The sequence below is a fragment of the Musca vetustissima genome, unplaced genomic scaffold (assembly GCF_032173495.1).
Source record: "Musca vetustissima isolate MV318-11 ecotype Yass unplaced genomic scaffold, APGP_CSIRO_Mvet_v1 utg23867, whole genome shotgun sequence".
Taxonomy (NCBI): domain Eukaryota; kingdom Metazoa; phylum Arthropoda; class Insecta; order Diptera; family Muscidae; genus Musca; species Musca vetustissima.
The window spans coordinates 23333-48587 of NW_026887413.1; the positions used below are offsets into that span (position 1 = coordinate 23333).

The 25255-nt window shown below is 34.9% G+C and overlaps 1 protein-coding gene across 1 annotated transcript; it reads right to left on the reverse strand.

Annotated features, from left to right (window-relative positions):
• Positions 1-12678: 12678 nt before the first annotated feature.
• On the reverse strand, positions 12679-18001 carry LOC133334990 (uncharacterized). Its single transcript, XM_061543298.1, has 3 exons — positions 17803-18001; positions 13299-13789; positions 12679-13239 (listed from the first exon to the last, which is right to left on the reverse strand). The coding sequence occupies exons 1-3, from the start codon at positions 17999-18001 to the stop codon at positions 12679-12681; spliced, it is 1251 nt and encodes a 416-aa protein (XP_061399282.1).
• Between the last annotated feature and the right edge of the window lie 7254 nt (positions 18002-25255).

The following is a 25255-nucleotide window of genomic DNA, read 5'->3' on the forward strand; positions in this document are numbered from 1 at the left end:
GGTAAATTTTTAGAATTATATCAATATTTATTTAAATTAGGCATTGCTTTTAAAATAAAATAAGAAACACATTTGGTGGAATTATAACCAAATTTCTTACAAAACTGAAATGCTCAAAATTTAGGGAAATCCCATTGTCATGTGTTAGAAATCAATTAATCAATCAAACACCGCCTGACTTAATATAACCTTGATAGAGCTTGGAATAGTGGTTGTCACGTGTACCACAAAAATTGATTCGATGTGCAAATATATACATACATTATTTATCTGTCATATTAAATTTTTCAGTTTTTGAATAAAATACAAAAAAGTCATGTTATTGCGATTAATACCAATTTCTTTCAACCATTTCATTGTTTTACGTTAATGACACTAATAATTAAAAAAATATATAAATGACATTATAATTTGCAATGGAATACAACAAAACATAGCTATTAAAAAATAAAAACAACAAACAAATATTCGATATTTTAAAACGTGTTCCACAAAGCTATTATTAACTAATAACAAAACACTTCTGTATTAACTTCGACATTGCACTTGTGTTGTTAATATTTTTGTCCGGCAAAAAGTTTGTGATCGTTGATGATAGCAATCTGTAGATGCAATTAACTTTCTCGACAATGTGTAATCAAAAAAAACAACAATAACAAAATATTGTTTATAAAATAATAATTAAGTAATACATGTATTTACTTTGTAGTCACTTCACAGATTCTACAATATATATATATATTTTTTAATTTTAAACTTCCGCCCGTTATAATTGCTTGTTTTCCGACAACGACACGCCTATTCCACCACTTTGAGTTCTTTACAAAAGAACTTACCAAATCAAACTGAAACCGTCGAAAAAAAGAATAACAAAATGTTTTCTAATTGCTGAAAGAATGAAAAAACCGAAATCAAATTAATGAATTGAAGATTGATTGCATTTTGCCAAGCACACCTTGGATTTGACATCGTTTGACGAATAGGGAGCAGAGGTGAAAAAATTGTAACATAAAGTTGGCATAACCAGTCATGTTGAAACGATTAAGCGATAACATTGAAATTCGTGAAATGTACAGTGGTTTATAGAGTAAATAATGGAAATTGCTGAAAAAATATTTTCCTTTCATTTTTCATAAACCGAGAAAATATTTTTTATCTTACACTGACTGTATTATATCTCGGTGCATCAGTATGTAAATTCAAAAAGAATCAAGAGAGATCCATAACCGGGCGCATCCCCAGGCGATGGATAATGAGATTGTGGATACTAATCTTTTATAATCGATTAAATCGAAGGTTAAGAAATAGTATGACCAATAGCATTTAGGGTTTTAGCTAACTACACAGAAAAAACGATAATGAATATATATATATATATATATAGCAAGAAAAATGTATACTAACGCATCAATTGAGAACGGCTGGACCGATTTGACTCAATTTTTTTCAGTTGTCGGTAATTACGGCGGGAAGGTTTTTATGAAAGAAAATGCAAAAATTATTTTAAAGAAACGGCTGGACCGATTTGACTTAAAGTTAGTAATTCTCTATATACAATTGCAAATACGTCAACAAAATACGAAGGTATTATTGAACATTTCTTATATTCGGGAAGAATACATTTAAATTCGAATCCTACATGGAGGCAATTCCGCATTACATGCTGTTTGTGCCTAACTTATATGTGCCTTTATGGTTCCTCAAATGTATTTTTAAAGATGTGAATAACGTTTGCATCGTATATTGACTGTACCGATTTCACTCACGTTTTCCTTCAGCTGTGTGTAATTGCATTGGGAAGTTTTTTACAAAGAAAATGTTGAGAAAAACATCAAATAGTCGGGAAATTGGAATAATCGAACGTTGTATTAGTTACATTGTTTATAACTCAAGAACGTCTACACCGATTTTGATGATTCAAAGGACTTATAAATCATATGTGGTCAGAATAGGAAAATATGCAAACTTATTTGAGATTCCGCCAAAACAAATATATAAAGTTGTATTTACAATTCCCCAATATTTGTAGCGAGCTTTAATGTTTAAAAAAATGTTACTTTTTATGACATATGGTTTTTTGAGTTAGTTAGATAAAAACTTCTAATTTCATAAAATATGTGTATGTTCTAATACTAATAATGCGATCATTAACATCGAAGAAAATAATGGTAATGATAGCATTATTAGTATTCCCGTCAGATATTTGAAGTTTTGTCTTATTTTCTTTAGAGCCAAGCTGTTGGATATGAAATCTCATTTTCATATTTGTCACAAAAGTGTATTATTTTTTCGACAATGTTTCTTTTTTTTTTTGGACGACAACCTGAAATTTGGATGTGGACCTATTTATCCTTAAGCAACAACTTATTGATATGTTAAATTAAAATCAATATAAAACAGGCATCAATCAAATGAATGTATACGGCGTCATCATTGGCCATATACAAATCTATAACGGCAATCTGAAAATTAATAACTGAGCGGAAACCACTAAATTTCTATGCCAAATCTAAATTTTTTCGAGTTATATACTGATTTCAACATAAAAATCGAAAGGACAGTTGGACATGAACAAAATGATATTGTAATTAAGAATCCTTCAAGAAGGGACAAATAAGGTAATATAAAAACGTTGGAGCAATAACAAAACATGATCTTCTATTGAAAAAAAAAAACATTTGGTGAAATAGGTTCTACCAAATTTTAAACCAGTGAGCGGAGCAGTATAGTCGGACGGGGCCGACCATGCGATACCCTACACAACTACCACGAACTCGAACTTTCTGAGGATGTTTATTCCGAGTCTGTGTAATATTTCGTGATATTTGCCCCTCTTGTCCGATTAGAGGTTAACAACACCTCTTCCTTACTTTTTAGAATATTCAGTACAGTCCTTCTAATTACTTGTCCAGATTACCTTCACGGTGGGTTGTGTTGTGATTTTCGGATTATACTCTACTCGAAAACACACAAAAAATTATGTTTTCGGTCCATTTCATCCCAAAATTTTAATCTGATCAGCACCGAAAATTGTAGGCGTTGTTCTTGACCATAACTGGAACTTCATGAAAAATTTCAAAGCCATCAGCGCGATATTTCTCCCTCTAATGTGGTAATGGGCTACTAAATAATATCTGAATACGTAAGCACCTGTAAATATTTGACTTTAACTCCCACATCTGAGTAGATACATCACTATATTTGGTATCAATTTAAAGGCCAACCACTCCTCTTGGATATGCTATCAACTCCTGGGGTCTACATCCTCCAGGAGTAAATATATATGCCATAGAATACAAATTTTGTCATTTTTCACACAAAAGTCAGGGTCCATTTGACCCGCTAAATATTGACCGATCTTTATCAAAACATGCATGCTTATTCTCTGGCCCGATCCCCTTCTCCATACAAAAATTCGCGGTGTTTGGGCCATAATTGCGGCCTCTGGAGCGACCAGAAAAACCGACAAAAATTTAGTATTTGGTCCATTTCATCCCATAAATATTAACCGATCTTTTCCAAAAACAATAGGGGTCTTCATTGGCCAGAACCCATCCTACATGCAAAATTTCGTGAAGATTGGTCCATAACTGTGGCCTGTATCGTGTTTACAAATTATAATGGACAGACGGACGGACACACATGTCTAGATCGACTCAGCTAGTCGAGATATGACGATCGGTATACTTAAAGGTGGGTCTAGGTGTAAATAAAATTCAACCGACATTATGGACTCTTGGAGTGTTAAAAGCACCTTTCATGCTGTCCATTTTAGGTATTTTGGTTCGATCGAAATAAAATTGGAAAAAAATATCACGAAACTTTTATTTACAAAAATTAATTTATTTTTTTACACAATTACAACAATTTGTTTTGACTACCTAATAAATCTACCTTGAATGTTACCTATAATCCGACGGGGCGTACAGAAAAATTCAACTTTCCCACTTTTGTAAAATGTTGTGTACGGTCGTATTACCCAAATATGTCGAATCCGTATCTTCAAGCGAATAATACAAACCGCAAAACCAAGTTGCAAATTTATTAAATAAATCCAAATATTTTATGTTCACATTCGAAATAATTAATAATAATAATTAATGAGAACCCAATGTACCAAAATTCAGCGAATTCGGTTGAAAAACGCGCTCAAGATCCCCAAATTACCAAAAATAGGGGGGTACCCTTATATGGTGGCTATCGGAAAAAATGAACCTATATTTATCATTTTTGGTGGGGAGATTTGCTACCCAATAAGAACTCAAAATACCAAATTTCTGCGAATTCGGTTGAAAAATGAGATCAAGAACCTCAAAATACCGAAAATTGGGGGGTACCCTAATATGGGAGCTATGCCTAAACGTGGACCGATATATCCCATCTTTGAAGTTGACCTGCCTGTAGACAAAAGACGACTCTATGCAAAATTTTGACAATCTATCAAATTAGTTTAGGCGCTAGAGTGATTACAACAGACGGACATGCTTAAATCGTTATAGAATTTTACTCTGATCCAGAATATATATATATATATATATATACTTTATAGGGTCGGAAATGATTATTTCGATGCGTTACAATCGGAAAAACAAAACTACTATGGTGAAGGGTATAAAAATAACACATACTATGATAAATGTTGTACGGCATGATGTATAGTGTGTGGGGCCCTTTATATATCTACATTGTTCGACGTATTTCGGTAGCATTCATATAAATACATGTGTTCTATTTTTGTGATGAAAAACATCGAACGAATTAGTTGAATTTTAGGCAGGGCTGTAAATTCCATAAAATTGTATGCATGTCGAATGGAATATTTTTTAAAAATTTATATTTTCTGTTAATAAATATCTCAATTTTTTGATTAATAAAGATCTTAAGATATAGCTGAAGATGTTACATATAGAGGCTGGGAACTTCAAGGTATTAAACATTTTGTAATTATTGCCACTGAAGACGTGTTGTGCGTACATTTCGAAGGAGGATATTTTCATTTAAATTTTGATAGCTGAATGTTGTCAAAAGTAGAATTATGAAAAAATTGGAATCGTGCCATGGTACTTCACTTAGAATAAAAGTAAAAATTCTTATAATCACATGAAAGCCACTATTTCTCCACAAAATTTAAACATTTCATTAATATTGAAACTATTTACACACTTTGATCTAGTTTACCACTATTTACGCTCATTTTTTTCTATCTTAAACATGAAAAAATGATGGTCAGAATCAGGAATTATGCCCTCAAGACTATAGTTGCGTTAATAAAATGAAACCTTTTTGTAGCTTACCAGTGATAACAACATTGCACCCCGTTGAAATGCCGCCCTGATACCTACGACGGCGTAAATCACTTGTTTGAGGAGTTGAAGATACTACCGCGGTGCCAGTGATCTAACGTATGTTTAACGCAATATAAAAACAACATTGAACTCCAGCAAAATGCCTTCCTGAGACCTGAGGAGTCGAAGATACTAGCTGGTGTTGCCATTGCATCTGGAATGGAGTTTTATGTACAGGGTGCCAACCACCAAGGCATGTGATTGAAGATCTACAGAGAGAAAAGTTTATTGATACCACAAGAAATCTATAAATGAACAGTCCTATCATGCAGAAGAGAACCGTATTCTCAGAGATGCAGTTAAAGAATAAATTCCCTCTTGAACCTGGAACTGAAAGCAATAGCTGCTTAGTGAAAGAATGCTTAACGATTTCTTACTCGTTATTTGACAAACATATTAGGCTTTTGTTTTGATTTTCCTTTCCTATTTCGGTAAACACTGTTCATTCGTGAGTCATTTATGAAAAGGGGAATTTTTTAATTACACGAATAAATGATATAAAATTGTTTTAGTCGTAAATAGCATTTTCTTATCACTCACACCAATTCTGAAGACAATATTTGCATTTATAATAAATATGAGTAGGACACTTTGTTCAGTATCCTCTATACTATGCCAAGGCGAAGTATAATTAAATTGCAGTTTATTATAAGACATATAATAAAAGTGTCGGGAACTTTGAAAATATATAAAATCTGTTATAGATATGTAATTTGTTTGTATATTCAATCGTCATGTTGTGCTTTTTTTCATTTTTGGCAAACAAATTAAATGAATTCATACCAGTAAGGAAAGTAGTAAAGTCGGACTGGGCCGACTATATGATACCCTTCACCACCTTGGGTATATTCTACATATGTATCCGAAAAGACGTCGCCTTTTTGAATGAATTTTGACATGAAATTGATCGAGCTTAAATATATGATTTTTATGTATTTCTGGAACCTATGCTAAATTTAATTTCATTTGGGCAAGTTTAGAGTCGTTTGCCCACTGTGGGACAGATTTGTGTAAATCGATTTAAAGCAAACTTGACACACGCTATTCGGTAGCAGCACTGTTTAAAATTTAATCTCAATCAGACACCTATTGATTATTTGGTGTACAATTAACGTAAATAAGTCGAAATTATATATGGAAGCTACGATATATCTATATCTGAACCGATTGGAAGTAAACTTGCCAGAGATTAATCTATATTAATTTCAGCACCTTTTGTCAATCGGCCTAGCTGTGGATCTTCACAGCACAATTTACTTAAAATCGGACGAAAATATATATAGGAGGTGTACACATCATTCTAGACTTAATTCAATACGCTATGCCACAATTCGTGCAAATCAAATGATTTTCAGGGGCTTTGGTGCACCATTTACCTAAAATTGGGCGAAACTATATATGAGGGCTATATATAAATCTAAACCGGTTTTCTCGAAGCATAGCACACATCATTCTAGACCTAATTCAGTAGGCTATACCAAATTTCGTGCAAATCGAAAGATATATAGGGCCTATGGTACTCATTTACATTAAATCGGACGAAACTATATATGGGAGCTATATCTAAATCTGAACCGATTTCAAGAAGGGACTTTGGTACACCATTTACCTTAAATCGGGCGAAACTATATATGGGAGCTATATGGTAATCTGAACCGATTTTCACAAAACTTATCACACGTCATTCCAGACTTAATTCAATACGCTATGCCAAATTTCGTGCAAATCAAATGACTTTCTGGGACTTTGATGCACCATTTACCTAAAATCTAGCGAAACTATATATGGGAGATATATAAATCTGAACCGATTTTCACGAAACTTAGCACACATCATTCCAGACCTAATTCAGTAGGTTATACCAAATTTCGTGCATATCGAAAGATATATACCCCATTTACATTAAATGGGACGAAACTATATATGGGAGCTATATCTAAATTTGAACCGATTTTCTCCAATTTCAATAGGGTTCGTCCTTGGGCCAAATAAGTTACATGTGCCAAATTTCATCCAAATCGGATCATAAATGCGACCTGTACTTTGTTCACGAAAATACATGGACGGACAGACAGACGGACGGACACGCATAAATCGACTCAGAAAGTGATTATATGCATATTCTCAAAAGAAACCATGGGTCTATCTCGATTATTTTTGCCTGTTACAAACATATGCCCAAAGACATAATACCCTGTACCACAGTGTGGTAAAGGGTATAAAAAGATGGAATATTTTTTTCTGAACTCTATTCCTTTTGTCTGGATACCCTTCATATCGATTTTGATTTTATTTTAAGAATTCAAAATAGCTGAAATATTTTCAGAACTCTTCCATTAACTACATATTATGAAATATTGCAGACACTTTTCTTCTTTTTATCAGAAATATCGATTATTCAATTATGGATATATTTGTGGTAGGTAAACATGTGATTTCAGCAATTTTTATTCGAGTAATCAATTTTGTACACAGTTTTTGATAACAATAATATGTTGTTGTTACTTTAAATGCAACAAAAATATCTTTGTTATTAAAAATTAATAAAAAATAGAAGTGGTTGAAATATTAAATTCAAATTACAAGATTAAAATATTATTACATTATTCATGCTTATGCGTTCATTTCAAATACACGTATATCAATGAAACGTTTTAACATTGCAGGCCATATTTTGAATTTTTTTGTTTTTTTAAAGTATTCCATTCACTGACAAATCTGTGTGTCTATAAATGTGAAAAAATCCGATAAATTAATTTTTATAATTTTTTATACAACTATGTTGTCAGGGTATTATAATTTTGTGCAGCCCCAAGAGTTTGTAACGCCGCGAAATATTGGTCCTAGACCCACCTTTAAACATACCGATCGTCATATCTCGACTAGCTGAGTCGATCTAGACATGCGTGTCCGTCCGTCCATTGTAATTTGTAAACACGATACAGACCACAGTTATGGGCCAATCTTCACGAAATTTTGCATGTAGGATGGGTTCGGCCCAATGAAGACCCCTATTGTTTTTGATAAAGATCGGTTAATATTTAGGGGATGAAATGGACCAAATATATAATTTTTGTCGGTTTTTCTGGTCGCTCCAGAGGCCCGAGTTATGGTCCGAACATCGTGAAATTTTACATGGAGAAGGGGATCGGGCAAAAGAATAAGCATGCCTGTTTTGATCAAGATCGGTCAATATTTAGGGGGTCAAATGGTCCCTGACTTTTGTGTGAAATTGCAAATTTTTTATTCCGGGTATATATACTTGCTCCTGAAGGTCATATACCCGAGAAGTTGATAGTAAATCCAAGATGAGTTATTGACCTTCACAATGTTACCAATTATATGGCTGGTATAGGTGACTATGTGCATTGTATTACTATTACTCCATTAGAGGACGCGCTGATCGCTTTGAAATTGTACATGAAGTTCCGATTATGGTCAAGAACGACGCCTACAGTTTTCTGTGAAGTCGACATTTCATTCAGGGCGTGCAATGAACAGAAAACTTTAATTTTGTCAGATTTTCTAGTTGCTCAAGAGGCAATTATTATATGCAGAACATCACATATTTTACAAGGTGAAGTGCGTTGGACCAAATACTTAGAGTGGCTGTTTAGATGATGAGCGGTCAATATTCCTAAGGGTCAAATCAATCAAAACCTAAAGTGACCAATTTTTTATTTTGTGGCGTAAAAATTCACTTCAGGAAAAAAAATTGGAAAATAAAAGTGCAGTTGTTGATCTATAATCGGTAAAAAGGGTGCAAGTATCACGAAATATTGCCCAGGCTCAGAATATAGAACCGCAGAAAGTTTGCTTTTCGTGGTAGTTGTGTAGGGTATTATATGGTCGGCCCGTCCGACTATACTGCTCCGCTCACTGGTTTTATTTTTTATATTAGATAAGCTCCCTGCGTATTTGGGAAATACGGACGCACAACAAATCTTATTAGTATGCAACGCATTAAATAAGGTTCGATATTATGTGAGAAACACTATATCATTTAAATGACCTCCACGCGAATTGTTGCAAGCATTCATTCTTTTGAGATAATTTTTGAACATATTAAGCGGTATCTCAGGCATAATTGGACGAAATTTGGTTTCTTAGTGCTCAAGAGTTGAAAGTTTATCTATATAAACAGGGTCTTTGGCGTAGCTCCATAAAAAGTCTAATGGTGTCAAATCGCATGACTTGCTGGCCATTTGATATAGCCACGACGAGAAATTAGGGGGCCAGGAAATGTCTCTTGCAATAATGCAATATTCGCTCCATTTGTGTGGTATGTGTCACCGTCTTGTCTTCTCCAAGTCGTAATCTTTAATAGCAGGCAAAAAAGTCGGTTATCAAATGACGATGACATTCATTCCATTGTCGTTTTCGAAGGTGTAAGGTCCAATCACACCTTTAGACCATAGAGCGCGTCAATCAGTGCTTTTATATATGTAATGACCATTCTTCAATTATTTGAGGATTCTCAGAAAATTATTTTTGAGGGTTTTGAACTCATTTTATGATCGAAATTGTTGATATTTGGCACATTGTGTTCTTACGGGGTACCAAATCTCCACACAAATAATTTTCATTATCTGTCCACTTTTACGGATAGGCCCCATATAAAAATACCCCCAAGATTTCAGTATTTAGGGTAGGTTTGAACCGAAATGTTTGTAATTTATATTATATTTATATATTGGATTCTTAAAATTAAAATTATCAACATCGGTACACTTTTTGGAGTAGCTCCCATATAACGGTATAAACACTGTCGGTATTTTGGGGTTTTGATTGCGTTTTCCATCTAATTCACTGTAATTTGACATGACTTTCTTTGAGAATATGCATAGAAACATTTTCTGAGGCGATTTATGCATGTCCGTCAGTCCGTCTGTCTATGTTAAATTGTAAACAAAGTACAGGTCTTATTTATGATCCGAATTAGATGAACTTTTGTATTGGTTACGTATTTGGACGAGGACGGACCCTATTTAAATTGCTAAACATTTATTCAGATTTAGATACAACTCCCATATATATTTTCGTCAGATTCTAACACCCTACGTATGTCCGATTGAGAAGAAATTTTGGATAATATATTGGATTGAGTTTAGAATAACGTGTGTTAAGTTTTATTGAAATGGCATCATATATATATATATATATATACATATATATAGCTCCAATATATAGGGGTGAGGGGGCACCTTTGAACACTTTTTGCTTTCATTCCTCATATTTTTTTTAGTTTATAATTTTTGGATTTTTATAAAATTGAACTGATAGGTACCCATGTAACCTTTACACTGAATATACATATGACATGTTTTAAGTTCGATTTAAATATTTTATTACTGTTTTACTGAACCAAGTCATTATGTGCAAAATTGAATTCATCCTGCGATCTTACAACAACTAAATTAACCACTTGGGCTATATTGTACATATGTATTCTAATAACTTCATGTCAATGTTCCTTTGAGGGAATATATATGTGATCTTTATCTATAAGTAAACGACTAACATCAATCCATACGTATGCTTTTCTGCGCTTTATGCGAAATTTCAGTTCATTCGGGCAGATTTACAAGCTATTCGGTATGTCGCACTGTTCAAAATTAAATTTAAAGAGATGTACCCAATTTATCTCAAAAATAGTTTACAAGCTATTCGGTATGTCGCACTGTTCAAAATTAAATTTAAAGAGATGTACCCAATTTATCTCAAAAATAGAGTGGGTTGGGTCATCTTAATGGACCGCATTGAAACATATATAGATCAATGCATTTTTTTAGGGTGCACACCGAAATCGGTGCTCTATTTTGTACGTTGTGCAAAATTTGATGTCAATCTGATTAACATGAGGAGTTTGATGCCCAATTTACTTGAAATCGGGCGAAAATATATATAGAAGCTATATCCAAATATTAAGCGATTTCAAACAAACTTGTCACAGGTTAGGTTATACTAATTTCAGAACGCTTTGTTCCTATTGGTTCCTTGGTGCGTCAATTACTTAAAATCAATCTATAATAAAAGGGAGCTATATCTAAATCTGGACCGATTTCACGAAACAAGGCAAACATCACTCTAGGCTCAATTCAGTACGTTATGCCAAATTTCCTGCAAATCGAAGGATATATAGGGACATTGGGGGCACCATTTACATGAAATCGGACGAAACTATATATGGGAGCTATATCTAAAGCTGGGCCGATTTTCTTCAAACTTGGCAGACATCACTCTAGGCTTAATTCAGTACGTAATGCCAAATTTCCCGCAAATCGAAAGATATATAGGGACTTTGGTGCACCATTTACATGAAATCGGACGAAACTATATATGGGAGCTATATCTGTATCTGGACCGATTTTCACGAAACTTAGCAGTCATCATTCTAGGCTCAATTCAGTACGTTATCCCAATTTCGTGTAAATCGAAAGATATATAGGGTTTTTGGGGCACCATTTAAATGAAATCGGACGAAACTATATATGGGAGCTATATCTAAATCTGGACCGATTTTCTTGAAACTTGGCAGACATCATTCTAGACCTAAATGCTTAGGCTGTACCAAATTTCGTGCAAATCGAAAGATATATAGGGACCGTTTACATTAAATCGGTTAAATATATATATGGGAGCTATATCTAAATCTGAACCGATTTTTCCCAATTTCAATAGGGTTCGTCCTTGGGCCGAATAAGTGACCTATGCTAAATTTCATCCAATTCGGAACATAAATGCGACTTGTACTTTGTTTACAATTTAACATAGACAGACAGACAGGCGGACGGACGGACATGCAAAAATCGACTTAAAAAGTTATTCTATGCATATTCTCAAAAGGAACCATGTGTCTATCTCGTTTCCTTCTGCCTGTTACAAACATATACACAAATACATAATACCCTGTACCACAGTGTGGTGAAGGGTATAAAAATGTCAATATTGGTTTAGTCATATTATCTTCAAATTTCGATGTTTTGAGGAATTTGAAAATGTTTTTAAATCGAATTGCCTATAATTTGATATTTTTGATTCGGTATTTTGTTTCGGGGTTTCAACCGAATTGCCTATAAATTGATATTTCAGGTTGTTACATTTTTCTACCGCCTATAATCCCATTTTGGCAGTGTTCACAAAAAAAGTATCGCCCAATTTTTTAAAGGCTTTAATCAAAGTAACTGTAATTTGGCATTGCGTTTTTTGGAGACTGACATAGATACATATATGCAAGATACATCCATGTTTTTACAAATTTTCTTTATATAAAAATAAATTCCAAACATTATTCTTTTATTAAAAAATACGCTAACTGTAAATATGAAATCCTTTAACTAAAATGTAAGGCTCCACGATTATAGAACCAGGGTAATAGAACCTCAATGTGTTTCCTATAGCGATCATTGGTAAACATCAGTTTTTTAAAATCATCAGCATCACCATCTTCACCCATAAAGTTGGCTAAGTTTGCCTTCTCCGTTGGATCCAGCAAAACTACACCCATTACACCGATAGCTGTTTGGACTCCAAACATCCCGTATTTATATAACATTATGTGAATGTCACGCAATTTTGGAATGGGTTTTGTGTACTTCAGCAATCTCAAGTTTTCACTCAAATTATCGTGATAGAATTTAATGAAATAATCGAATTTCTTCAATTTCACTTCATAATTAGTTGATGATACCAGAAAGTAGTAAAGGTCCTGGGCAGGTGTACCATATCTGGGTATTTGATAATCAATCACGTAGGTCTCTTTGATGGCACCAAAGGCATCATACTGGAACATGAAATTGTTGCTCCAACAGTCACCGTGATTCAGAACATTAAATTCGTCGGGATTCACTTTGACCATGCGAAAGACTAATTCTATGGGATCTTCTTGGGGAACCTACAAATAGAAAAACGAATAAAATAAATATTTTCTAACCCCTTGTTTTGTGGACTTACCAAATGTTCACCATATTCTTCATAGTGCTTATAGGTTTTTGCACATTCGGTAAAGATTTTCGTTATTTGTTCACTCATTATTTTCATCATTGGCTTGCATTCTTCCCTGTAGTATGCATGGCAGTATTTCTCCTCGAAGGGACCATTTATTTCATGATACACTGCAGAGGCTGCATGCCACTGAGCCAATTTCTTTAGAACACATTCGACATGTATTTGATCCATACCCTCCAGACGATTGACATTTTTAAAACCACGAGGAGTTAGATTTTCCAGTAGTACATAAGGTTGATCGGTTGGCAGGACAAAACTCTTGGGTCCAAATTTCACTGCTACACCAACATCAGCGTAAAGCTTTTCAAAGGCAGGCACAATGTCATCGTACATGCCCTTTTCCACAGCAAACACATCATGTGAACCCATCATATCTTTAAGCATATCCTGTTCGTGACCAGTTTTCAGCATATATGATAGTGATTTGCTGGAACCATCTGGAAGAATGCAGTTTTATTAATTTTCGAACTTATTTCGCTGCACTTTTTATTGATCCAAATATTTAAATTGTTATATTTCTGATTTAGAGGCGGATTGCTTCCGTCAGCATTGTTATATAGAAACTAAACTACGAAACGCTGCTAGGAACCCAGAATGACAGGCTATTGTTCATGAAATGGCCAATGAACTCCTGAGTAAGGCATGTATCGAATCCTGTATTCTGAAGGCTGCGAAGTGTGAAGATAAATCCTAAGAAGTGTGATTTTGTTTTTTAAAATGGATACAGAATATTTCGGTTATCTTGTTAGCGTCCAAGCATCCAAAAGCCTGAAAGCCCTCCCCTTATTTGTTAGAATATTAGAGTACTTTCTCACATTCTTGTTGAAAACAGTTGAGTCCTGGAAGACACTGAAAGGATAGTAACATATGATAGTAGGTTGCTCCATGGAGTGGAGAATAATTATTTCGCAAGAGGACTGCTTAGCCGATGCACAGTCAGATTATGCGCTGGTAATTAATACAATGAAGACCCTGTTTGTCAACAGATTCGTTCGTAGTTGTGAATTTTGTCAACCCTAGGGCAAAGGCATTTCTCCGCAGGTATCGATTGTAGGTGAGACATGGTCCACTTTTTGCATCGACAACGTAGGATCCTTACCACGAACAGTACATAGAAACACGATGTTTTTGGTTTTCTTTAATATTTTCTCGAAATGGGTTGAACCCAGGGACTTACACAGGGGGCCATTATTATACCCTACACAACTATGTTGTCAGGTTATCATAGCTTTGCGCAGCCGCAACAGTTTGTAACGTCGCGAAATATTGGTCCTACCCTACCTTTAAGTATCAGTATACTTAAAAGTTATTTTAGGACCAATATTTCGCGTCATATCTCGATTAGCTGAGTCTATTTAGACATGTGTGTTCGTCCGTCCGTTTGACCATTATAATTTGTAAACACGATACATGCCACAGTTATGGACCAATCGTTACGAAATTTTGCAAGTAGAATGGGTTCTGTCCAAAGAAGACCGCTATTATTTTTGTGTAATGATCCGTTAATATTTAGGGGATGAAATGTTCCAAAAACTTTCTTTTTTGCGTTTTTCTGGTCGCTTTTGAGGCCACAATTACGATCCGAGCAATACGAAATTTTGCACCAGGAAGGGAGTCTGGCCAAAGAGTAAGCATTACTCTTTTGATGAAGATCTGTCAATATTTCGCGGGTCAAATGGACCCATACTTTTGTGTGAAAAAATTACGATTGTTTTCTAAGGCAAATATATTTACTTTTGAAGGACATAGACCCGAGAAGTTGATAGTATATCCAAGGGAGTTGTCAAGGACGATACCTATAATTTTCGGTGATGCTGATATGATATTTTTACCACATTTTCTAGTCGCTCTAGAGGCCATTATTATATGCAGAACATCGCGTATTTTACGATTGTTTAGATGATGATTGCATATGCAGACATAGCTTCCATATATATTTTGAACGGGTGTCTGATTGAAATGAATGGCATAGTACGGATTGATGTTAGTCGGTTCGCAATAAATAAATATTACATGCTTCATAGTAGCATATGGTGGCCAACACGATTCTCCTCCGGATTTCAAAGCTGATGTTATTAGTTTTGTTTATGGCGGTACCGAGGTATATGAAATCTTTCACTATCTCGAAGCTATAGTTTTTAAGTTCCACAGTTGGTCACAGTTTAGTCATTTACTGCCAGTCCCACTTTTGCAGACTCATTTTCAATTCGTTCAAAGGTGGCTGTTGCTGCTCGCAATGTTCGATTTTATTTTATATTTTATTATGTCGATGTCGTCGGCGTAGGCGAGTAACATATGCTGTTTCGTGTACAGAGTGCCATTTCTGTTCACATTTGCATCTCGAATTACCTTTTCCAGCAGGATGTTGAACAGGTCACATGACAAACTTTTACCTTGAATCCTCATTCGGTATTGAAGGGCTCCGAGAGGTCCTTTCCCATTTTAACTGCTGACATTGTACCAGTTAAAGTTATCCTGCATAGCCGTATTAATTTTGGAGGAATCCCAAACGCAGACATGGCTTTAAGCACCTCCAAAAGGATAAGACTGTCGAATGCGGTTTTATAGTCGACGAATAGGTGGAATGTGTCTATGTGTTTTTCGTGGTTTTTTCCATAGTGAAAATGTGTTTAATGGTGGATTTGACAGGCCTGAATCCGCATTGGTATGGTCCAATAATGTCATTGAACATTGGCTTAAGTCGTTCACACATCACGCTGGATGGAAAGGAAACTTATTCCTCTATAGTTGGCACATATCGCCTTGTCTCCTTTTTTGTGCACGGGACACTGGATGCTGAGGTTCCAACCACTGAGGTTCCAATCATTGGGCATGCATTCTTCTATTCAAATTGTACAAATGAGTTGGTGCATGCTCCTGACCAGCATCTGACCACAGGTCTTGAATAGTTCGGCTGGTAATCCATCGACACCTGCTGCTTTATTGTTGTTCAGCCGACTAATTGCTACTCTGACCTGTCTAGGTGGTATACACTCTATACCGTCATCTCTTATTGGTTCTGGGGTATCTTCTTCATCGCCACTATTTGATACTAGAACCTTTTCAAATTGCTCCTTCCAGATGCTCAACACGCTGTCTGTATATTTCACCAGGTTTCCATCTTCACGTCTACAGGAGAATTTGCCGGCGCCAAAGCTTTCGGTTTAGTGTTTTACTCGTTGTAAAAATTTCCGGACTTCATTCTTACTCCTGTACATCTCGATTTGCTCTCGCTCACGTTTTTCTTGTTCTTTCTTCTTTTTTCTAAAAAGACGTTTCTCTTCTCTCCTTTTCTTCCAATAATTTTCCATCGCATTACGTGTTGCTACTGTCTGCAGTGTTGCCCTATACAATGCGTTTTTCGCCTCAGTAGCATTCCGACACTCCTGATCGTACCACGGGTTTCTTGATGGTGCGTTTTGCTGCAGTTTGTAGGGAGTGGGTAATTCTTTGCCATTGTGCTTCTATATTATCACCGGGACAAGGAGAGTTTTCGTCAAGAAATCCAGGTGGCCTTGTGTATATCGAGATTCTTGAATCTGGTGCTGCTAACTACCATGGTTTTTGCTGCCGCGAAGTCAATTAACCTCATGCCGTTGTCTGATGTTTCTTCATGAAGGTCTTTTATTCTCCTATTAACCATAAATGCGCAGCCAAATTCACGTCTCGTTTCATGGCAGCTATAATACAGGCCGTAATCATCATCTGATTGACTTACGTCAGTCCCTTTTCCATCGCATTTCCTGTATGGCAATAATATCGGCATTGTACTTCTTGAGCACATCGCCAAGGCGCAAACTGCGCAGTAATGATTCGCAGATCGTTGTCCTTTATAAGTGTGCGGGGGTCGTCAACATTAGGGGGGGGGGGGGGGTTGGTTTTCTTTTTCGTTGCTTTTTCATAGTAGAAGGGGTTTGCCGAGCAACTAACCCGACGCCTCAAATTTGTTTTAATGAAAAAATCTTCCTACCAATAATTTTAGGGTAAACAACTTCTTCACAGAACATTTTCAATATTAGTATGTTTTTTTACATAATCCCAAGAGAAAGGTCACACATAATTTTCGGTATGTTCAAGGTCTTAGAGCAATTTTCCAATCTCAGTGTCTGAGATTTATGTCATAACACCCATATGGAAGTCCCGATTGATTTTAGTTCTTTTGAATGTCCACATCGTGGTGGAAGGTATAAATAATTAAACCCGGACGAACTTTCGACGTTTTTACTTGTTATACAGTGAACTCTCGATAATGTGAGCTAATTAATTTCGGGGTATTTCGGGGATTCGTCCAACTTATTTACCGATTATTCCCTAATTTTTTCAAAACTTTAATGCCTGTTTGAGTGTTTACATTATCGAGAGTTCACTGTATTATTTTGAGACATCGGTCATCATATAGCACATTTCCTTATTACATATTTATTTCAACCACAACATTTGCTTTGTTTACCTTGTAATTCAACATCAACATTTATTCTCAAAATAACGGTGGCATAATTTTCACCCGCTGCTGCGCCGGGATTAACTTCGAATTTTTTAATACATTGGAAATTTGGAATATTTTCCTTGAGCAGATTTTCAAATATAGATTTCTCAATCCAATCGGGTATTGTATTTGCTGATGGTTTTACTTCTTCTTGTTCCGTCATTTTCTTAAAACTTCGACCGCGTTCTATACTAATTATCTAAATACTGACTATATAAAATTAGTATGTTTGAAAATTAACTAAAAATTGTGAAATAAAAACACTATGGGTTTACTATCAATACAAAATTTAGATAATACAAGGAATTTATTTCCCAAAATCACAACATACGTAAGCCCAAAGTGTGGACTTGATAAGCGTATGTGGATAATATAGTTAGCGCCTGATTCTCTTAGTACGAGTACCAATGTATATCGATAGACGACGTGTGTCCGGCCAATTGTTGTTTATTACCGATAATATTAGCAAAATATGCTGAATAAGCAAATATCATTTTATGATAGCTATATAGGGTATAGCTATACAGGTAGTGTCCGTTGGAACCCTCAATGTCATGAAAACCAACCGATAGCACCACTACCTACAGATGCGTTATCAATTTTAATTGATATTTTCGGGGCGTTCACATCAGTTTTATATTAGTACTTAAGGTGTTCGTTTGTATATCACACCAGATAACATATCAGACTTGTTTGGGGCCTGGTAACTGATATCTTTTGTTGTGGGCCCAACCATTTAAGTGTCTAGGGGGTTCTATACCACCTGTTATACATATAACTTGAAAACAATTTAATCGTTTCACTATGATACTGGTCTCTTTGAATTTGCTTTTGTTGTCGATTTATAAATGTCCGTCCGTCTGTATAATTAACACAGATCGTTTTTATCACCTAAGGACGAACCCTATTGAAATTGGTGAAAATCGGTTCAAACTCAGATTTGCCAATTTTTATACCCTCCACCATAGTATGGAGTGTATATTAATTTTGTCATTCCGTTTGTAACTCATCGAAATATTAATTTCCGACCCTATAAAGTATATATATTCTTGATCAGGGTAAATTTCTAAGACGATCCGTCCGTCCGTCTGTTGTAATCACGCTATCTTCTGAAGGAATTGAGATAGGATGCTGAAATTTTGCATAGGTTTGTCTTTTGTCTGCAGGCAGGTCAAGTTCGAAGAGGGGATATATCGGTCCACGTTTAGGCATAACAATGCTCCCAATTTTCGGTATTTTGGGGTTCTTGAGCGCGTTTTTCAACCGAATATGCTGAAATTTGGTACATTGAGTTCTTATTGGGTACTAAATGTATCCCCAAAAAATTAAAAATATAGGTCCACTTTTTCAGGTAGCCCCCATATAACGGTTCCTCCTAATTTTCAGTATTTTGGGGGTTTTGATATTATTTTTCTTAATAGGTACCAAATCTTTCCACAAAAAATTATAAATATAGGTAAATTTTTTCGCATAGCCCCCATATAAGGTTACCCCGAATTTACAGTATTTTGTGAGTTTTGAGGGCGATTTTAAACTAAATTCGCTGAAATTTGATACAATGAGTTCCTATTGGGTACCAAATTTCCCCAGTAAAAATTATAAATATAGGTCCACTTTTTCTGGTAGCCCCCGTTATATGGGGGCTACCAGATTTCCTTTTTTTGTGACCGGATTTTTTCACCTAATTGGCTGTAATTTAGTACTTTGAGTTCTTATAAAAATAGGTAAATTTTTTCGGGTAGCCCTCATATAAGGGTACCCCTAATATTCGGTATTTCGGGATTCTTGAGCGCGTTTTTCAATCGAATTCGCTGAAATTTAGTACTTTGAGTTCTTATTGCGTAGAAAATCTCTCCAATAAAAATTATAAATATAGGTCCATTTTTTCGGGTGGCTCCCATATAAAAGCACCTACCGATTTAATATTTAGCGTTATTTAGCAAAATTTTGTCCTAATCAGATTAACTTTGGGTCTTTGGTGGACTATATACGTAAAATCTGACGAAACTCTATATGGGAGCTATATCTAAACCTGAACCGATTTTCCCCATTTTTTTGTTTGTTTATCCAATTCGCATCATAAATGCGACCTAATGTAACATGGGCAGACAGACGGACGGACATACAAAAATAGACTCAGAAAGTGATTATCTCAACTCCTTTTGTCTGTAACAAAGACATAATATCCTGTACCACAGTGCTTTGGTTTCCGACAAACGATTGGTAGAATTGTCGTTATAGGTCCACTTTTTGGTATGTTCCCCATAATTTCATTTCACGAAGGTGTCGGTATTCCTATGGTGGAGGTGGTGGTTCACTTGTTTATGTTAAAATAGTTATATGATTTGTTCCATGTTTGGGTTTGGTTCTAAGACTCTGTTGTAATCATTTAATCTGCGGAAGATACGAAAAAAGCTAGAACATAAGGTTCGATAAGTAACGTTATATATATAATATATATATATATATATATATATATATATATATATATATGAACTTTAAGTCGCATTTGGGCCTAGCCCCTGTGTGGGAGGTGCCAGAAGGAGTGGACCGATATTCCCCATGTTCGAACTTGAACTAATTTTGGAAGAAATAATAAGATGTGCAAAGTTTGGATGAAATCAAAATTTTTTTAAACAAATTTGGGGTCACTTTTTGGTATGTTCCCTATATTTTTATTTCAAGTACCTGTCAGTATATCTATGGTGGAGGGTATCCAAAGTTCGACCCGGCCGAACTTAACGCTTTCTCACTTGTTAATATTCTATTTTCAAAAAATCTGCTTTTTCCTTTTTGTGGCATATCAATTATTTTTGGTACACATATAGAGAAAAATGTGCTGACTCCAAAACCGTTCGCGATCAAATGTTTGGTTGATGCGCGCGAAATTTTTAGGGTTTTTAATTTTGGGCATAAGAATAAATCTTAAAATAACTATGTTTACTATATTAACCAAAACGTTGATATATGACTTCCTTCGTAAATTATGAATATTAGCATATTATAATAATGGCGAAAAAGTTGCAAATTTTCTCGAAATATAAGAAAAATAATAAAAATATAGGAGATTACGTCATTATTTTTATTATAATTATGACATGCATCAATCTTAAAATTAATTTAAAATTATCTACATAAGCTAAACACCACGATAAATCAAATGCTATAAAAAATCAAACAAGTCTGTGTAGCAGTTTGTAAATTAATCGAACTTGAACTAATTTTGGAAGAAATAATAAGATGTGCAAAGTTTGGATGAAATCAAAATTTTTTTAAACAAATTTGGGGTCACTTTTTGGTATGTTCCCTATATTTTTATTTCAAGTACCTGTCAGTATATCTATGGTGGAGGGTATCCAAAGTTCGACCCGGCCGAACTTAACGCTTTCTCACTTGTTAATATTCTATTTTCAAAAAAATCTGCTTTTTTCTTTTTGTGGCATATCAATTATTTTTGGTACACATATAGAGAAAAATGTGCTGACTCCAAAACCGTTCGCGATCAAATGTTTGGTTGATGCGCGCGAAATTTTTAGGGTTTTTAATTTTGGGCATAAGAATAAATCTTAAAATAACTATGTTTACTATATTAACCAAAACGTTGATATATGACTTCCTATATAAGAAAAATAATAAAAATATAGGAGATTACGTCATTATTTTTATTATAATTATGACATGCATCAATCTTAAAATTAATTTAAAATTATCTACATAACCTAAACACCACGATAAATCAAATGCTATAAAAAATCAAACAAGTCTGTTTAGCAGTTTGTAAATTAAAGCGACAACAAAAGAAGACATTGAGGAAAATTATTTGTTTTTGTTTCGAAAAAATAATGTCATCATATTTATTTTTTAATTTTATACAAGAAATTTCAGAAAAAATGTTGGGGTTATTTTGCTATTTTATCCGAATGACATATATAAAAATATTCACTTCTTGTGTATATGTATACACCATACGTATTATATCAAGACCGTTCCGATAAATCTTGGGTTTCTATAAATAGGAAAAAATCTTAAAGTTAAACTATATTATCAAATATACATTTTAAATTGCGTCTTAATCGCTTAATCCTCAAAATCATTTGACGCACATGCGGTTTCCAGGAAGTACCGAAGTTCATCTTCCAATCCATGTATAATTTGCGAAAATTCATTTGACGGCTAAGATGTACTACATGTTGCAGTGAAGTACCCAAAAACTTTTAAATGGCGAATAATTTTCGAAAAGTCCATATGCCTTTAACGCGCATCCGATTTCGGTGTGCATCCTAAAAAAAATACATCGATCTATATGTATATCAATGCGGTCCATTAAGAACCATGGATGACCCAGCTCACACTATTTTAGAGATAAATTGGGTACATCTCTCTTTCAGCTGAAGTTTTTAAAGTCTGTGTTTGCAAAACTTCAAAATCCGTATCTGGTCATTTATTGAAATGGAAATGATCCACAGAAAATGCAATTAAATCCGCGATATTTTCAAAAACATTTTTTTTGCAACTTTCGTGTATTTGGAAGGCCAGTTCCCGCCGATCTAGCAGATGGATTTTCACGAAGAATATTTTATTTCATCCGAAACGTAAAAACCCATACTGATCGCGTGTACCCATATCATTCAATAGACGGATCTAAAAATTTTGCCCGAAAAATAGGTTTTTTAGAAACTTGATCGCACAATATTTTCACCTTTGGATGAGTATTACTCTGAGGCTGTGCTTACTACATACACAAAATACATATCAAATTACGCAGATTCGCGACTACAATAATTTTATAATCGATTTTTATAAATTCCTGTTTGCGTATTAAAGCTAGAAGTAAAATTAAAAAACACTAAAAATCGAGCTTCAAAATGTCAGCATCATTTAAATGTAGATGCAGTTAAAATTTTGAAAAATGATACATAAGGGGCGTAGTCCCCATTTTGTTGGCTTCTAGTTTTACTTTGACACGAAGACCGTGAAATGAGTGGCTTAATCACAAATCGATAGAGAACATAAAAAAACTGGTTCGCCTCAACCTGTTTTTACACATTTTTTATACCCTTCACCACACTGTGGTACAGGGTATTATGTCTTTGTGCATATGTTTGTAACAGGCAAAAATAATCGAGATAGACCCATGGTTCCTTTTGAGAATATGCATAGAATCACTTTCTGAATCGATTTATGCATGTCCGTCTGTCCATGTTAAATTGTAAACAAAGTACAGGTCGCATTTATGATCCGATTTTGATGAAATTTGGCACAGCTCATTTGTTTGGCCCAAGGACGAACCCTATTGAAATTGGGAAAAATCGGTTCAGATTTATATATAGCTCCCATATATAGTTTCGTCCGATTTACGGACTTTAGACCCTGAAAATCTTTCGATTTGCACGAAATTTGGCATAGCGTACTGAATTGAGCCACGAAAGATATGTGCCAAGTTTCGTGAAAATCGGTTCAGATTTAGATATAGCTCCCATATATAGTTTCGGCCGATTTTTGGTAAATGGCGTATCAAAGTCCCTATATATCTTTCGATTTGCACGAAATTTGGCATAGCGCACTGAATTAAGTCTAGAATGATGTGTGCAAAGTTTCGTGAAAATCGGTTCAGATTTAGATATAGCTCCCGTATATATCTTCCTCCGATTTAAGGTAAATGGTGTACCAAAGTCCTTATATATCTTTCGATTTGCATGAAATTTGGCATAACTAGAATGATGTCTGCCCAGTTTCGCGAAAATCGGTCCAGATTTAGATATAGCTCCCATATATAGTTTCGTCCGATTTCATGTTAATGGTGCCCCAAAGTCCCTATATATCTTTCGATTTGCAGGAAATTTGGCATAACTAGAATGATGTCTGCCCAGTTTCGAGAAAATCGGCCCAGATTCAGATATAGTTTCGTCCGATTTCATGTAAATGGTGCACCAAAGTCCCTATATATCCTTCGATATATTTGGATAGAGCTTCCATATATATTTTCGCCCGATTTTAAGTAAATTGGACATCAAACTCTTCAAGCTAGTCAGGTTGACATCAAATTTTGCACAACGTACAAAATTGAGCATAGAATTACGTAGTTGCGTTTTCTAGAAGTACAGACATAGCCCAACAGATAACCTATTTATATTTGATTGAAGTCGATTTATATAACTTATGGATATATAGGTAGATTCACCAAAGTCTCAATGTTTGGCCGATTGCTACGAAATTTTGATGTCATGACCTGGGAATGGTTTTCTGCCATAGATTTCGTCACTTAAGGGAACCCCCCTTATTCTCGATTTTAATGTTTCAAGATTTTCAATGGGCTGGTAAATGAATAACAATGCTTGTTAAGGTTTGTAACTTTGCACATATATATTTGTTGTTGTAGTTTTTGTAATTAAAGAGAAGTCCTTATTTTTGATGGCGGGCATGATAACTCCTCACTGGAACATCGGAATCCGAAAATTCCAACGGTGTTAGAATATTGACTTCGCTCTAAAATTAACAAAATGGCGGACCTTTGAAAACCAAGTTAAAAAATAAGGAAGATCTTCACCGATTGGCTTTTTCCTAGTTCATACGATAGCTATACACTCACAGAGAAACGTGTAAAAATTTGGAATCGATTGGGTTATTAGTTTTTGAGTTATCGTGCTCACCATTCGCAAAAGAGAAAAACGCGTTTAAAGTTTTAGAAGCCCTTTAGCCGTTACTTGATACTAACACAATAAATCGGCAATATCTTCAAGAGTTCTTGATATTTACACTTGAAATTTTGTAGGCACATGGTTTTTGTATACCTACATATATATCCTAACAGACGTTGCCTTTTCGAAGGAACATTGATATATGAAACGACTAACATCACCCATTCTGCCTATGCTAAATTTTATTTCATTCGTGCAGATTTAGAGTCGATTTGTGTACAGTAGGACAAATTTATGTAAATCGGTTTAAATCTAACTTCATACACGCAATTTGGTATACCGCACTCTTCACGATTTAATATCAATCAGACACCCGTTCGAAATGTAAATGGAAGCTACCCTCCACCATAGTATGGAGGGTATATTAATTTTGTCATTCCGTTTGTAACTCATCGAAATATTCATTTCCGACCCTATAAAGTATATATATTCTTGATCAGGGTAACATTCTAAGACGATCTAGCCATGTCCGCCCGTCCGTCTGTCCGTCCGTCCGTCTGTTGTAATCACGCTATCTTCTGAAGGAATTGAGATAGGGTGCTGAAATGTTGCATAGGGTTGTCTTTTGTCTGCAGGCAGGTCAAGTTCGAAGATGGAATATATCGGTCCACGTTTAGGCATAGCTCCCATATAAGGGTACCCGGCAAATTCCGGAATTTTGGGGTTCTTGAGCGCGTTTTTCAGCCGAATTCGCTGAAATTTGGTACATTGGGTTCTTA